The sequence below is a fragment of the Parambassis ranga genome, chromosome 16, assembly GCF_900634625.1.
Source record: "Parambassis ranga chromosome 16, fParRan2.1, whole genome shotgun sequence".
Taxonomy (NCBI): domain Eukaryota; kingdom Metazoa; phylum Chordata; class Actinopteri; family Ambassidae; genus Parambassis; species Parambassis ranga.
In genome coordinates this window covers 9,604,829-9,621,805 of record NC_041036.1, presented here as the reverse complement: position 1 = coordinate 9,621,805, position 16,977 = coordinate 9,604,829, and the positions used below count along the sequence as shown (strand labels likewise).

Here is a 16,977-nt window from a genome sequence, read left to right as displayed (position 1 = left end):
GTTCAAACATAGAAGAAATAAATAAAAGAGAACATGTAATGACCATAATGACCAAATAAGATAAAACTGGTCACCTGCGGCGGTGGTTGGTATCCTGGAACGGGCTGACTGTATTCCGGGTACGGGTTGTAGGGCGGAGGGGCCGGTTGGTCCATGGGAGACTTCCCATCAGTCCATCCCATTGGACGAGCATTCGTTGACTTTTCAGGATCCACACTGTCTTCACAAATGTCCCTTTATATTTTCACGGTGGGTTAATCATGTGGAGTTGTAATTCTGCTGTTAGTACCTGCTTTGATTATTTCACCCCTGCTGCTGCTGCTGCATGGTGGATTCTTCAAGTGAGTATATTGTTGTTTCCTCCCCTTATTTACGTGGAATGGTTCGGCTCTGCTCGGTGCTGTACAGCCAAGGTCCAATCTCTGGCAGTCAAATGGAGGCGAGGGGGCAAAAAACAGGCGTATATACCAACGGATAAAATGAAAGCAGGGGAAAAATATTTGGCCTGACAGGGATTCTGAAAATAAAAGATTCTATAGGAACTCAACATTATATAATTTCCCCTTATAAATCTCTCTAAAATAAACGTCTTCAGTGTTTAGTCCATACAGACAAATATTCGTTTCTTTACTGACATCTGGTGGACATGGTACACAACTACAACTGATTGAAATATTATACTGCAGGATCCACTACAAGTGATGTTTAAAATCAGCTCAGCGTTTATGAGCTTATGTGGACAATCTTTGAATTGTATTGGATGCTATTTATTATTTAGCTGGTGGTGCTATGAGCTAAAAGTAGCTACAGACAGTACAGCACAACAGAGCTCCATGACCAAGTGGCTGCAGAGGAATAAGTCAGGAAAGGTGAAGGGAGAAAAAGCAACATGTGTGTCAACATATATTCTGTTAATCAGAAATATGCAGCCAGTGGAACCGGTAGGGGAGGACTGCTGTTTCTGTCTAAAGCATTTTTCTCCTGTGTCTGTTGCTTGCTAGGGAGTCATATGCCGGTTTGTACTTTTTCTTTTGAACTCAGCAGCAGGTCAGTTTGTGCCTTTTTTTTAGATTAGGGATGTTTTTTCTTGTTATTTTGGCCCCCAGCCCTCCCTGAAGTTTTGGTTACCCTGTGTGTTTAACCCTGGCTGAATAAAAAAATGGCTACTGAGCAACTGGTCTCCTGGGACATTCTTCTTCCTGGTGTAGTGTTACTCCCCTTTCCCCTAGACCAGTTTGAGGACGTAACAGCATGCAAACCATCATGTAATTCCACTCTTGAGATTATTCCTGTTGAAAAATGGTAGAAGGTGCAGGTGCAGCAAGGGGGTGGGGGGACTGGCTCCATTGTGTTGCTGTTTGAGTATAGCAGCAGTTTCATTTTTTTTGCTTTATGACATCACTTAAATATAATGGCCTACCCCCATGGGAGTAATTTAAGAATTTAATTTAAGTAAAGTTTATTGAAGAGATTATAGGGTGTACATTTTGAAAGTGTCCACTAGATGGAGCTAGAGTGTTATTAAGCAGGAAGAGAACTGGAACTGCACACACCTTTTTAGCCTTTGTGTTCCAATGCTGCCACAGATGTTGTTATTGCCTCTTGTATTAGTTCAGTACATGCCTATAGTATGAAAGTGTAATACTTCAGGTAAAACAAAGACAACTCAGACCGTTTATATTTGTTTCAACAGTTCTTTTATAGAAACATGAGTCTTAACAGTGCAATCTACTACACACCTCCATCAGGCTACACATAGAAATAAACAGATTCTCCTGATGAATTATCAACACCACGCTAGTTACTATGCAGGGTTCATATATGTAACAGGAAGGACAGTGGGTTAGGTTGGTCACAGTAAGCCACTAATATCTACATCAGTGTTCACTTATACATACAGTACAGACGACATAAGTGATGCAACCTACAGTATGTGGACATTTAAGGTCATGTTTTATTTGGTAATAGGGTTTGTGTCACTTTCAGTTCAACCAGCAAAATCCAACTTCACCAAAGTAAGTTTGGTGTTTTAATTTTCAACAGAAGCAGACAAGACACTGAACCGACTGAACTGAAAGTGACAAAAAAAGTTTGTGTATGTCAGTGTGGCTGCACCTGTAGAGGTGCAGGCTGCATAATGAGTCAGACAGCTTTCACACCTCACATCAGGTGCACGCAGACTTCTGTCTGTTGATCTCTAAACAAAAACAATAAAAGCATCTTGTCCCGGATCTTGCTGCTGCTGCTCGTAGGTGTCGTCTGATGGTTGCGGGTTTGGGAAGCCAGCACGTCTGGTTGACATTTAGCAGTCGCAGGCACGGCCTGTAAATACAAAGACACATGAGTGAGTTTTACAATTCTAATGATTAATTATCTTCATAGAAGGTCTGACTGATAAATAATAGAACAAATGCTTGTTTTGATTTTTGCAAATGTGGTGATTGATAATGAAGCATTATAACAATTTGCATTGCTTGTGTAAAAACAAGAATTGTGGATAAAAGAATAAAAAAACACTTCCGCTCATTAGCTAAGAGACAGAGAGAGAGTCTCTGTTGTGTGTGTGTGTGTATCCATGCAAGTGGAAACTGCCTGTTGGTGCAGTATGTCCCTGTAGGCCCCTGCTGAGCTGCTTACATACTACAAACACGCACAGTGTTTTTCCATCTGGGCCACCTGTGTATTTTGTCTACATCAAAGCTGCTAAAGTCAGACTAGGTTGGTTAACCAGTCATCAAACAATTCAGCATTAAAAAAACGGGTGTCATTTTTAAAGCCAGCAGGGCATCTTAAACAACGACACCACTCCATAAATCCACAGTATGTCTGCCTCCTCTCCCTCCTTCTTTCTGTCTGTGGCTGCTGGACACCCAGAGTCCCACCACCTGTTGAACAGTGAGGTTTGTGGCATCTCAACACTACAAGTACTTTCCATTCTGTGTCAGTGTGTATGTGTGAGAGACATGAGGGTGTTCACAGGGAAGCAGATGGACAGAATAAATATAACTTTAGACGAGGGCAGGAAGCCAACGGGGTGATAAAATCTGATATTTCAGAGAAGAAAACAGTCATGCATACTGCTACACTGGACTATTGTTTTTTTTTCTTTTTTTGAAGGGGGTGGGGGGAGGGGGTTTAAAAAAGCAGCATTGCATCAGCCTGGCAGGAGGAGTTTTTTTGTTGACATTAATATCCTTCGAAGGTTAGAACTGATTTTAGTGAGGTAGATCAGAGTTTCTGGACCGAGTTTAACTCACAGTTTGCTCATATGTAAATATACATTACCTTGGTCAGTAAGCATCTGCTGAGCATTGCTTCCTGTCCTCCTTCTGCAAACAGGACAGAGCAGAGTGTAAACAGGCTTCCAATATAATATAACATTACTGCTACAACACACAGGTTTTCTGTTTTTTTAATTTTACCTCTTGTCCTGGTTAAACTTGCACCTGCAGTGACCACCTAAAGAGAGCAGAAACACAGATTTTATCATGTGTCTGTAGAGCAATATATACATTACATGTGTTACATCATTGACGCTGATCTTCGTCATCCACTCCCCTCTTGTTGCTACTACATTGTCTTTTGATGCCAGGTAGACAATGACAGGGCGATATGGCAGACAGGCCGTCCACAGACATTACTCAACAAATATAAGTGTTATTTCTCAGTATGTGAGGTCAAGGTGTGTAATTAGCAGACTTACTGAGCAGGATGGTGATGCCGATGAGACAGAGGACAGCAGCTAGAATGAGGCCTCCGACACGCAGCCTGTGGTAGTCTGCACAAACAAACCTTGTTTGTTTTTTAGCAATTATAAAATTTCAACAACAGTAACAGAGAGTATCATATTCATCATCGGCTTACCAAAAGTGAAGGGGTCCTCCACTGTGGAAACAAACAAACACACAGGGTCACACAGGGAAGACATACATCTACATGTCAACCAGTGACATGTGAAACATTAGAAACAACCAAACTCAAGGGAGGAATGTAAAATACTTACAGTTCTGTTCCTCTGCAAACACCAAGGACACAACTGCAACACACACACACATTCTCAGTAAAACAAAGCATGAGGAGTCCGATAAATACGGTTCATAACTTTCTCATAAAGTTAAATTAATTTACAAAATACGGTCAGTTTTTGGTCAGTAGGTGACTAAAATGTTACACACTTTCAAGCTGTGCTTTACTGACGAATGGTTTTATTATATATTTAACAGAAAATGCAATGGACTGTTACGGAGTAGTTTCTAACGTTAATGCATTTTTGTAAAAACCTAATAATCCAATACTTTGATATATATATATGAGTAACAATGCTGCGCCTGCTGTTTACAATCATTTACAACACAAACCATTATTGGGAACTGACTCCTTAAATCCACTGCTGATAAATCTGTCTTTGTCATCTCTCCTCCTCCTGATCCTCCACCTGATGAAGCTGTGCCTGCTGTTAATCACTTTTTAACTCCTTGAAGTATAAATAATATGTGGTAATGAACATTCTGCATTATTAAGAAAGACATTTTCACTTACGTGTCATCAACACCAAAGCACAGAATTTTGACATCTTTAAGCTTGAGCCTGGGTACATAAAGACAAACTTCAATTAGTAACATTAAAAACAAAAAACACCTGCATGTGTTTTTGATTTGCACACATATGTTGACTGAAAACATTCACTGGAACCTGCAGAGCTCTGACTGACTGCAAGCTGCATTAACATCAGGCCAAATTAAATAATCAAATTCTAAATGTGAGCATCTGTGTTGGCTGATTACAGCGCTACACACCAGCTTGTACCCGCTAACAAAGTCAACAGAGGCATCCGGCAAAATTTAGTGTTTTCTGAGGGGCACTAAAAGGACGTGAACACACACACACATCTGTTCGTTCTGAAGCACAGGCAAAGAAATCTGATCAATTTCAAAGTGGCACAAAGTGGCTTCTCTCTCTCTCTCTCTCTCTCACACACACACATACATACACAGAAACTCGAGCTGATGTTGATGGATGCAAAGTGCTCAGATGGAGCTTTAACAGAAGAGCCAAATCTCTTTTATTAACTGCATTACAGTGCTGCCATGGTAACCTCAAACCTTTTTTTTGTTTTGTTTCTGAGGTAACTTTATATTTACTACAGTCTAGTTCCACCATGCATAATGTACAGCATGTATACACTCATAGACACCTGCTCTGACTGCAGCTGTTTTACTTCTTAAATCAGCTTTCACTCACACACACAAAGACACAGACACACTATGACCACATTAATAACGTGCCTTCCAAAGCTCCTTCTGCCTTAAAGGTTAGGTTAACCTTATTTTCTGAAGCAGCTCAATGGAGAGATGTGAACTTTGTGTTTCATTTTTAGATGCTGTTAGTGGTTAGTAGATAAATTATTTCTTGTTTCTCTCGATTAGTGTAAAAATAATACAATAACTGTCCTCAGGTGCCATGTTGAAGGAGCAGCCGAACAGGTGCCATGTACACACACCTTCAGTACCACGGCAGTAATTTTCCACTTTGTGCGCACTATGGTGAAGAGCAAACGCACACGGGTCATGGCAATCACATGTGCAAAGCGTGCATAAAAATGCAGCTTTTGGATACAGAAGTTTTGTTACCTGCAGTGTAAACAACTAGCTACATGTGTTTTAAAATTGGACTCTTCTAAACTCAAAGCAGGAAGCATGTCCTTATGTTTGTCTCAAGAAATTAAAAAAAAGAGAGAAAAAAAGGAACATAAACAACAGTAATGATTACAGCTATAAATCACTTAAGGTGCTGCAGCCAGGATTCACTTTTAAAGAGTAACTAGTTACCCAGAGTAGGGTTGGGCGATATTGGCAAAAAGAAAATTGTGGCATTTAGCCGGTAACGATTAATTTGACGATTAATTGATGACAATTGCACTTACATGTTTTTGACTCTAAATCGCCACATTGTGCTAAAATGATACTGACACATCATCAGTCAAGTTATCTACTTCCTTCTAACAGGTTAAAAGTAGTGATGAGTCACCAACCAGCCATGTTTGAAATACTTATTGATAACAGATGCACAATGCACAAACTGCTTCAAAATAATAATGAAGCAAAAAGTTAAAGTAACTTTGTCCTTCAAATGTTCTTATCTTAAGGTCACAGAGGGGTGCATATCAACATTAGAATTAAACAGGACAAATAAGTCCAGAACAGTCACATCAGTGATTATTTCAAGTTAAAAAATGTGTCTGTGCAAATTAACCTGTGACTGGAATATGTCACACACTAGTGCATTTTTTCACTCATACTGTAGAACAGCAGCAGAAAAAACATTACAAACAAACTGGACAATTCCACATTTAAATGTATGTGTGTGCAAATCAACCTGTCTTACGTTCTTCCAGCGCTTAGTACAGTGGATTCTCGGCTGAGTGAAATTCTTTTTAACATCTGCTGGAGGAGACTTTGCTGTTGTAATGTTTTCCTATCTTGCTGCAGAGTCCGTAAATAAAGATCGGGAGGCAGCTTCTCCAGTTACTATGGCAACAATCAGCGGTCCACACTTCACACCTAATGCATGTTGCGTATGCATGCGCGGCACTATATACTACAGCTGTAGCTGGCGTTGTGGCCTCGTCGTGCTTTCTTCGGCTTTCTTCATACTCCGGCTTAGGGTGACAAATGTTAAACCTCTGTTACGAACGTGCTGCTCCACATCATTTAAGTGAATACCACCTTCCGCCATTATTGTTATTGTGGGCTCACATGTGCGTGCTTGCGGGTGATGGTGAGAGTACGTTGCACACAAAAATGCGTCATCACGCCGATGCACAAATCGCCGTAATCGATAAGTGGCAAATATTAATCTGTGACAGTTTTTCTGACGATTTTGCACAAGCCTAACCCAGAGCTACAACTCTTAGTTTGTTATTCAATCAATTTGTCATGAGTCATTCTTAAGCCAAATATTTGCTGTAGTTACTCAAATGTTTTTCTGGTCACACATGATAACAAAGTGATGATTTTAAACTGTGGGTCCGAACACATTCTGATAGTTTGTATATGAACTCCCATTGGTATTTTTACGGGTAAAGAGAACCCTAAATGACCCTAAGAGAGAGAGAGAGAGAGAGAGACTAGGAGATCACAATAAAGGATGTCAGTACAACAATGTGTCTCCCTCCTCTGCTGTTGGTATGTGGAGTTTGGCAGCGAGGCAGAAAGAGAAGAGCAGGATGAGTGCTGCCCTCCCGGTGCCTCCCCACAGCAACCCAAGGAGGGCAGTGGGAATGCAGAAGATGGGAAAAAGGCCAACCACCACTACAGAATGTAAAAAAAAAGGCAAACAGAACAGACCAACGAATGGGAGGAAACAAGAGAGCAGACAGAGACAGGAGAGAGAGAGACAGAGGACAGTGGACACACAGGTGAAGGTGACACTGTTGAAATGTCATGCAGAGGAAGAGAAAGCGTGAGAAGGACAGGGTATAAAGAGCCGGCGCCTCTCTGCTCCCATTTGGATATCAGATTCTAAAGCAAATGTTGGTGTAAGGCGGGGCCAGGTGTGCATTCAAACGTTAGTGTTGTTGGGAACAGAGAAGGCAGATGGATGCTCAGAGTGGCCATAAAACAGCACAGGAGCACAAATCAATGAAACAAATTACCTGCAGTCATTTTATTAATCAAATGATAAATACACTTTGAGCAATGTAGTGTCTTTGTATTTATAACATATGTAACTAAAAAAATCATGTCATCATCAGAGCTGCTGAAGACACATTATTAAAGAATAGCTTGTTGCTCCTGCCTGCAGAGCTGCTCGTTCAGCTCTGCTTGTGGAGGAATAAAGACTTTTCTGTTCTGTTCTGTCACGCTGTAACTCTGCCTGTCTCCGACTGTCCCTCATTTTGTTCAGCTCTCGCAGCATCTCTCTCTTTTTCTTCTTGTTTTTGGAACCGTGTCTCTTCTTTTCCCTTACTCTCCTGCTGCCCTTTTAAACACTGCACTTCTTTCTTTCTTTACAGTGTTTTTTCTGTTTTACATTATTCTGTCAGCTTTTGTCTCCTCTCCAGCCTCTTCAGACCTCAGCTAATTCCCTTTTCTAGCACACTTCTGCCTGGCCTTGCTCCCTTACCCATCCTCTCCTGTTTCACTTGTGTATCTCATTCCCCACAAACTTCCTGGAGCCCAGGCTTTCTACTACCTACGCTACGTCACATGATCATTGTCCCTTCAATCTTCAGTCTCATCTGTGAGGCTCACAGGTGACTTTATGGTCTCAGTCACTACTTTCATCAATACAGCATGATGTCCACTTAGTAAATTTGGGTTTTATTTTGAACACAGAGTGCTGCTATGGGCTCTCATAGTGTCTGTCTGCTCCCCTTCTATCCCAGTATGGGATCTTTTGACGCTACAAACCTACCAAAAACCTGCTGTAACGTATTTTGTAATATAAAGCTGGTTGCTGTGATAATTGATGAAGAATCTCAGACTCAAAATCCTCATGTTCACTGCTTTGACCAACATACATCCTTTGTTGTCTGCTCCATTGATCAGTGTTGGTTAATATCCACCCATTGTTCACAAACTGTCCTACCCCCCTAGTGGTAGAGACGTTGATTTCACCGCTCCTGTCTGTTGTGACCTTTTGTGCCCCTCCCCGTGAAAGCTTCACCACCCTTTGACCACTAAATCATTTGCATACTGCCCCCTTGACACATATAGATGTTACGTTTTCACACCCACACTGTGTGTGTCTCTAAGCCCACCTCTGGTATGCCATTAAAACAACCCACTACAGCAAACTTGGTATACGACAAGTCTTCAACATCACTTACCCTAAAACACATGATCAAAACAAGTATTTTCTTGTTCCACACAAACATTTAAGCTTCTTTATCATCATGTTAGGGGCAACATCTGCATGTATTATAATATAATATATATGCATGTCAGCACACTTCAGTGTGTATATGTGCACTCTAATCAATACCATGCTTTTGCTTTGTGTTGTGTGAGATCTGGTGTGCACAGCTCGTACATGTACGTGTGACTTGGTCACTGTTTCTATTTTTCAAACATCATCTCTCTCTCTCTCTCTCCCCCATCCCCTCCCCCCGCCCACCTGTTGAATGTTTGTGTTCCTGTACTGCACTACAAAGACAGCTGCTTATTCTCAGTGGCATTTTTGTATTCCTAAATTAGAAGCATGCATTCCAGGGTACACACAGACACACACACACACACACACAGGAAGGTCTCTGTCTTACACACAGAGTGAGAACATGAGAACTTGCTATCAACTGTTATTTCTCTGAAGTGAATGCCTGGAAACATGGCAGCTGATCCATGTGACTTCAAATGTGTGTCTAAAGTGTTAAATAACAGACTTTTTTTTGTCTTCGTGGCTGCTGAATAGCTTCAGGCTAACCGCTAATGGACACTGACCAAAGCCATGAAGCGACAGATGCAGATAAAATTTTGACTCCTTAATGTGTGAAAGGAAATAAAGAAGCTGCAGAAAGAAAACCAGGTGGGGGATTATTGGTGATGGTGCACGTGGTGAAGAAAGACAGAAGAGAAGATGTGAATAAGAAAGAAGAATTCAAGCCTCAGGAAACAAGAGAGGGAGGGAGGAAGACGAGGGAGAGTGCGGTTTGGAAAGAGAGGGAAGAGGAGGGACAGAGGGAGTGTAGCATACTAAAGCCATGAGTCACACATGGTAACCACAAGCTAACAACAGACTTCATGCTCCTCACTCTGCGTGAAAGGACAGAGTACATTTCCATCATTTCTTTACACCTTCCATACATAGATTAAGTCAAATCACAGCACTTACATGTAACGTACACTCAAGCGTTGAACGTTTTCTGCCTGGCTCCAGTCTCTAAAAGCTTTGTGGTTACACTGAAGGTCACATCTCTGATATAAAAATCAATGACTTCTTGTTGAGGTTTCTAAATTTGTGTTTGTGAGACACCAAAGTGATGCAAGTAAAAGGTGAGGAGAAGGTGTTCCACCTCAGAGCGCTGTCTCTCTTTCAGCTGCTTTCCTCACTTCTTTTTTAAGATCTGTGGTCATGTGAAGAGACGTGAGTTGAGGACAGAAAGCTAAGACTGTCTAACCTGAAAGGGAAAGGACATCACATCGTCCTCCCTCTCTGACTCTAGTCCCTCCTTATCAGACACATGGATTTTCAGAGCATCTGATGTCCTGACTAATATGTACATCCAGCCCATGAGGTCAGATGCTGTACTTTCAGTTATTAAAGTGTGTCTTCAGTCGACTCTACATCCTCAGTAAAAAATCCAGTAGCATACAAACACTAATAATAAATGTCTCCTTTATATGAGGACACATCCTAAAATGCAGAAAAAAACATCAGCAATGTCTGTTGAATTTGGTCACATGACAGGGAGGTCACACATTAAAGGAAGTGACTGATACAATCAGGAAGTGAATGAGTGCATCAGAGTTTCCAAATGTTTCAGACGTCAGAGGTAAACAAAAGGTTCTTTGACTGCACATTCAAAGCAAAGAGTAGAGTGGAAGCTGGGCAAAGGGAGGATGTTTCTACAACAATGCTTCATAAATATTAAAACAACATGCAGTGTTTCATTTTGTTTACATCTGACGAAGTGTGCACGATTCTTTAATCTGTGTGAGCCACAGTGACTGCTGTAACATAATCACTGTTAATGTTTCTCTGATGATTTGAGGATTTTATCTGATTATCCCACAAAATGAACTTTTCACCGCCCGCTCTCTGCACCGCAGAATCTGAACAGCTCCTGTCCTTGTCCCACTGTGTCCTTGTAGCACATAGTAGTTATCACCTCTGTTATTATCAGGTGGCCTTTTCTCACACACACACACACACACACACAGAATCCACACAGAGTGGATGCACCATTTCCAAACGACGTTTACTTATGGCAGCTTATGGCTCTATTTCTTTGATTTATTACTTATTAGGACACAAATAGAGTCTCTCTCTCTCTCTCTCTTGTTTTTTTTTAAACCACAAAAATCAGCATGATGGACGCGCGTGGAGAAGAAATGTATCCCGGGCCATTACGCACGTACTGACCCGTGGACGCGTGCCATTTCCATTGTCCCGGCACTTGGTGGGCTCGAGAGAAGACGTCAGATAACATTATAATTTATGATTGTGCTGTACTGTGCTGTCGTATTAAAAGATTTATACTATTAAACCCGGAAACAACGTTTCCTGTTCGCATCAGTCTTAAATTACCATTAACAAAAGAAAGTTAATATTAAATATAGAAATTTATCAATAAAAAGTCTCCGCAAACAAACTTGTTTAGAAACATTACACATATTTGTTCAGTCACTGTGGAAAACTTAAGAAATGTCAGAAGAGACGCTGCTGTGTGAAACAGGAGCTCCTTTCTTTTGTTCAACACTTACCTTTGTCACGATGTGTTCAGCAGCTACAAAACACGAGGAAAATTCTCACAGGCGGACGGACACGCAGCGACTTCTCTCCGTTCTGTGCGCCAACACCCTGCCTTCACCACTGTGGCGCTCAACAGGTTGGCTTGGTTTTAGGGGGAAAAGGGGGCCGAGTTTAGAAACGCTCTACAGCTTAATGGGTGAATCCTGATTCTGGGTCTGTTTCTGTTTGCGTGTAGGAATGTGAATTGAAGCAGAGCTGGGGCGTGGAAGCTGTTCCAGAGTCAGCGAGCAGTGTGCGCCGAGAGGAGCAGAGAGGAGCGGTAATGTTTGCTTGTCGGGAACGACGATGTGGAACTCCGCTCTGTGCTGTGTGTGAAGTAAGAGGCAGAGCCGGCTCCAGACATTTTGGTGCCCCAGGCAAGACAACAGTGTGATGACACCGTCCCCCCAATCTAGACAATATACTTAAAAAGCAATAGAATACAAAGCTGTTATTAAAGCAGTGATCTCCCCCCTCTCCTCATTAGTGCGATAAAATACAGCAAACCAGCCCTCTGCCTTTTATCTCATCGGTTACAATTTGGTCCAAATGTCAGACTTCCCTTTTTTTTATCTTGGGTTTTATATTGACCATCTTTAATCTCATTTTAACTGCAGCCATTGCCTCCTTACCACTCTCCATGCTCAGCTCTGCCACAGCTCTGTTTTTTTTTTTTTTGCCTGACCGTCCGCTCCCACTTGAATCAACATCAAGAGCCAGCTCTGGTTAGAGGCATAAAAAGCGACAGTATGGCTGCAATAGAGATGGAGAGTAGTGATTTTAATATTCTCCTTAATACAAATACAGACTGTTTAGGGAAACCTTCAGATCTGCAGGTTCTAAAGCTGTGAAATCAGCACTACATGACACACGTAGTGAGATCATGACATTTATTTTCATTTTGGATATGCTCACATATTACTGACAGCTTTCCATAAATTAATTCTATAGTTCAACACAAAGCAGGTGGTAATCCTAAACATACACCATATTGCCAAAAGTATTCATCTGCCTTTACACACTTATTAAGTGATATCACATTCTTAATCCATAGGGTTTAATCTGACGTCTGCCCACCCTTTGCAGCTACAACAGCTTCAACTCTTATCTGTGCAGGCCTGCCAGGTTCTTCCACACCAAACTCTCTCTTAAATTGTCTTTATGGACCTTGCTTTGTGCACTGGTGTGCAGTCATGTTGGAACAGGCCATCCCGAAACTGTTCCCCCAAAGTTCGGAGTGTGGAATTGTCCAAAATCTCTTGGTATGCTGAAGCATTCGGAGTTCCTTTCACTGAAACTAAAGGGCCAAGACCGGCTCCTAAAAAATTACCCCACGACTATAATCCACCCATCACCAAACTTCACACTGCATCTGATGCTTAGCTGCTCGGCCATGGAAACCCATTCCATGAAGCTCTCTGTGCACTGTTCTTGAGCGAATCTGAGGGCAACATGAAGTTCGAAGGTCTGTGGTGACTGATTCTGCAGAAAGTTGGCGACCTCTGCGCACTGTGCGCCTCAGCATCTGCTGACCCCACTTTGTCATTTTATATGGCCGACAACTTCATTGCTGTCGTTGCCAATCGCTTCCACTCTGTCATAATACTGCTGACAGGTGACTGTGGAATATTTAGTAGTGAGGAAATTTCACAACTGGACTTGTTGCACAGGTGGCATCCTATCAGAGTACCAATTCACCGAGCTCCTGAGAGAGGCCTATACTTTCACAAATGTTTGTAGAGGCAGTCTGCATGCTGAAGTGCTTGATTTTTATATAGCTGCATCCATGGAAGTGATTGGAACACCTGAATTTAATTATTTGGATGGCTGACTGAATACGTTTGGCAATATAGTGTACATTGTTCCCCAATAATGCTCCTTTTATGCAGCTGCATGCAACAATGAATCACACATGTCTTATGAACACATCCTGACACTGCTGATCTATCAAACTGCTACTGATGGTGCCAAATTTCTGCATTACCTTTTACATAATGGTTTTAGTGGTGTTTCTTGGACAGGTCTGTACAGGTATAATGAGCAGGTGTGTTTTCGCATAATCCCCCCACCACGCACCAAGTTTCTCCACCCCCTTCCTGTTGTTTCTTTTTCTCAGTGGAAACCAGTTTGTCAGGCACGGTATCAGATTTCACTGCTGTCATCTTCCTCTTTTCTACAAGGTGAGAGAGGAGGGGGGGGGGCAATTAACATGGCACTTTAGAGGGACAATCAGAAGGAGACAGTGGAAAGAGGGGGAGGGGAGCAGCAACATTCAAATACCAATTGTCAGAAAAAAATACTTACTTGTTCTTCCTGTTGCATTTGGTATCTGTGAAGGTAAACCAGGGTACATTCAGTTTTGGTTCAATGACAGTAAAGTTTTATTATTTTGGGATATATTCTGCATGTGTGAATGAACCACTTACAAACTACGACGCCGACTCCTCCAGCCACCAACAAGCAGGCACAGAGCAGGCCTCCAATTCGTAGCCGTTCATAGTCTGTTGGATGATAAAAGTAATGTATAAATGTATGCTTTACAACTAAACAATTAAAATGCAAATTGTGAATAAAAAAAAGAAAATATGTACTTACTGTAAACAAACGGATCTGTGGACACACCAAGACAGAGGAAGAAGATATAAGAAAGGGAGAGATAAAAAAAAATGAACAAAACAATGAAATGTGGCCTTTACAACTGGAAACTGAATGTCTGCCCTTAAAATACTATATTATGATATTAGACGTTTGCAAACACAAATGTTCTATAGAAAAAAACAGTTTTGTTGAACTGCTTCATTCACCAGTTGAACCACAAATGGGTTTTAAGACAAAACAAAGTGTGTGCAGAGTTTTGGCCTTACTTGCTTCAGTTTCTGTGAAAAGGGTGAACAACCCTGCAAGAAAATAACACAAATATAAGGTTGATTTGAAGTGTAAGTCTGCATCCTCACTGCGTACAGTCAGTGATGGATGACACTGTTGTGTGTCATCTCATATAGTCAGAACATTTGAAGATGTGTTCACTTCTTTGTTTACCTGCCAGTAAAGCCACAAGCGTGAGATGTCCCATCTTCAACACTACAGAGACAGATAAACATACAGAGAGGATTAACGTGAGACACTTTTTCCATCGCTTTCTCACACACATGCACACAGGCCACACGGTGCACAGTCCGCCCTCTCCTCAGGAAGGACGTCCTTGTGCTGCGAGAGGTCAGCGTCTCGTCAGCAGGGATGCAGTCTGGGTGTTTGGAGAGTAAACAGCGGATCATTTTTTGTCACGGGGCGAAACCCAGCAGGTCTTTCATTCTGCTACACTCAACTGCAGAAATCTTCATTGCACCGCTGCCAAATATTATCATGTGCTTTACAGTAAATCATGCAGCGTTCTCTGTCTGACGTTCTGCCTTTATGACCTTATAGTTACTCAGTGTTCATGTAGCAGCCACATTAAGGAATAAACGGTTTAGGAATATTATCACAAGTGTTGAAGTGTTTTTGAAGTGTTATAATTTAGGTCGTTCAACAAAATATTCACAATTGTCTAATTTGAAATTGTACCAAAGTTAAATTTGGTCTTTCAGTGATTTCTATTTTTCAGAAGTCATATGAGATCAGCAGCCTTTTTAGAGTGCTAAAACATGCAGCTCATAATAACTATTATATTGTCACAAACTGTGAATAACAATGTATTTTGTGACCATTTAAAATCCATTGCACGATTCACTGTCACCTCTATCTGACCTTGGACAACCTTGTGCTGACAGGACAACATTTAATAATTTTCCTCTCGTGTTTGTTCTTGTACGTTCAAAAATATTAGTTAGATTTTATCACGTGTTCTTGTGGAGCAATGCTGTTGCACATTGTTTTTAATACTTAAATATATATTTCCTTGGTCCCACAAGTGTATCAAATACTGGCTGGAGGCCTTTTTAAAATGATCGATGTTCTACACAGAGAGTCCTTGCAGTGCAATATCAGTTATCATGACATTAGTGAAGGTCGGACAGGCCTTTGTCTTTTGAAAGTTACGTCTCGTGTTCTCAGATATCACCACGACAACAAGCAGAACACAGAGTGTGCCATTGCTTGCTATTTATAGGATCACCTGAATTCATCCATTGATCATGTGATCAGTGTCCAAATACAGTTCACTAATGTATGCTCAACATTTAATAATTATAATTATATTATTAATACTAGACATATATGGCTTTTTTAAATTCACAGCAAACTTCATCCATCATCATAAATAAATTCAATTCAAATCACATTTTATTCTCTAATTATAAATAATAATTATCTATATATTTCTTCTAAATAAGAGTTACAATCAAAATAACCACATTTCTTTACAGACAAAGCTTTAAAATCCTGATTCCCACCCAGCCTGTACGTACCTGAGCTGATGCTTCAGGAGCAGAGGAGTGTGTGTGCGTGTGTTTAAAAGGCTTCCAAGGTACTGCTTGGCTAAAAGTGTGTCTTTTCTACTTTTGCCTGATTGAGTGGTTGCTGCTCCACCTCTTTGTTTGGGATATAAACATTTGTGTGTCCAGCATGAACGTGAGATGTTGCTTGGTTGACACATTTATGCATGTTCCATACCGAAGGCAGTGTTGTTCCATAAACAGCAGCCATGCGTAAGAGCACGGCAGAGTGAAAGCTCTGAAAGGATTTTAGAAGTATACACATGTTTACTAGGGCTGTGTTGTTGCAAACCCTGGGTAAAAGTATTAGTGTTAGTCATCATGTTGCTTGTAATTCAGCACCAAGAATGCTTTGACACACCAGTCACAGCCACTGAGGCCTTTACAGCATGTTTAACAACACAATAAAGTATCAAAATCTGAGTTTTGAGCATTTTGCTGCAAGATCTGAGGACACTCATAAATATGAATAGCCTAAAAATGATAATAAGGCTTTAAAGTGTAGTGACAGTGTGTGCTGTGCACTCTCATCATCACCATGGTCTCTGGTATTGCCACACATTGCCCTCATTGTTGTCTCTGCTCCCAGAGGCCCTGTCAGGTATTTAAGTGTTCCCTCTGTGGAATAGGTTGCTCTGTCTTGGTTTGATGGTTGACAGGCATCTTCCTTTTTGCTACACTGGGGCAGTAGGCATTCGTTCACTCTTTCACTCCCAGCCCTTTGTTTATTAAAGAGTGTTTGAGCGAGGTGGTGCATCAGTTTAATTTATTAAGCGCCCAAACAGTTCAGTAGGTGCACAGAAATAGGCAAGTGTCACAGTGGTGATGTAACTATTTATACCTTTTTCTATCACACAATGAAGGAGGTATGTATCAGTCTCTTAACAAATGATAGCTGCCAGGACAGAAGAGATAAAGAGTGAGACATAGTTCATGGTGTGTGTGTGTGTGTCCTTGGTGACGATACAAACGTTTGACAGCAGTCAGATAGACGGGCAGCTGGTGACAACAAGGCAGAGAGGGAGAATAAAGATAACAGTTACAGCAGCTTATTCATTTGTTTACATTAATTTACCCCATAAAGACTTTGTTT

General features: G+C 41.2%; 1 protein-coding gene across 1 annotated transcript; it reads right to left on the bottom strand.

Moving 5' to 3' along the window:
- Positions 1 to 1,680: 1,680 nt before the first annotated feature.
- On the bottom strand, positions 1,681 to 11,706 carry fxyd3 (FXYD domain containing ion transport regulator 3). Its single transcript, XM_028426029.1, has 8 exons — positions 11,424 to 11,706; positions 4,540 to 4,587; positions 4,004 to 4,036; positions 3,865 to 3,885; positions 3,704 to 3,778; positions 3,423 to 3,459; positions 3,286 to 3,329; positions 1,681 to 2,322 (listed from the first exon to the last, which is right to left on the bottom strand). The coding sequence occupies exons 2-8, from the start codon at positions 4,571 to 4,573 to the stop codon at positions 2,303 to 2,305; spliced, it is 264 nt and encodes an 87-aa protein (XP_028281830.1). The 5' UTR covers positions 4,574 to 4,587; positions 11,424 to 11,706; the 3' UTR covers positions 1,681 to 2,302.
- Between the last annotated feature and the right edge of the window lie 5,271 nt (positions 11,707 to 16,977).

Bases quoted from the DNA above. Each gene is read 5' to 3' on its own strand.
- fxyd3 (XM_028426029.1), bottom strand. From the start codon at position 4,573: ATGTCAAAATTCTGTGCTTTGGTGTTGATGACAC. The intron at 3,460-3,703 runs GTAAGTCTGCTA...TGCTCTCTTTAG, and splicing joins CGGCATCACCATCCTGCTCA to GTGGTCACTGCAGGTGCAAG. The intron at 2,323-3,285 runs GTAATGTATATT...TTGTATTTACAG, and splicing joins GCAGATGCTTACTGACCAAG to GCCGTGCCTGCGACTGCTAA.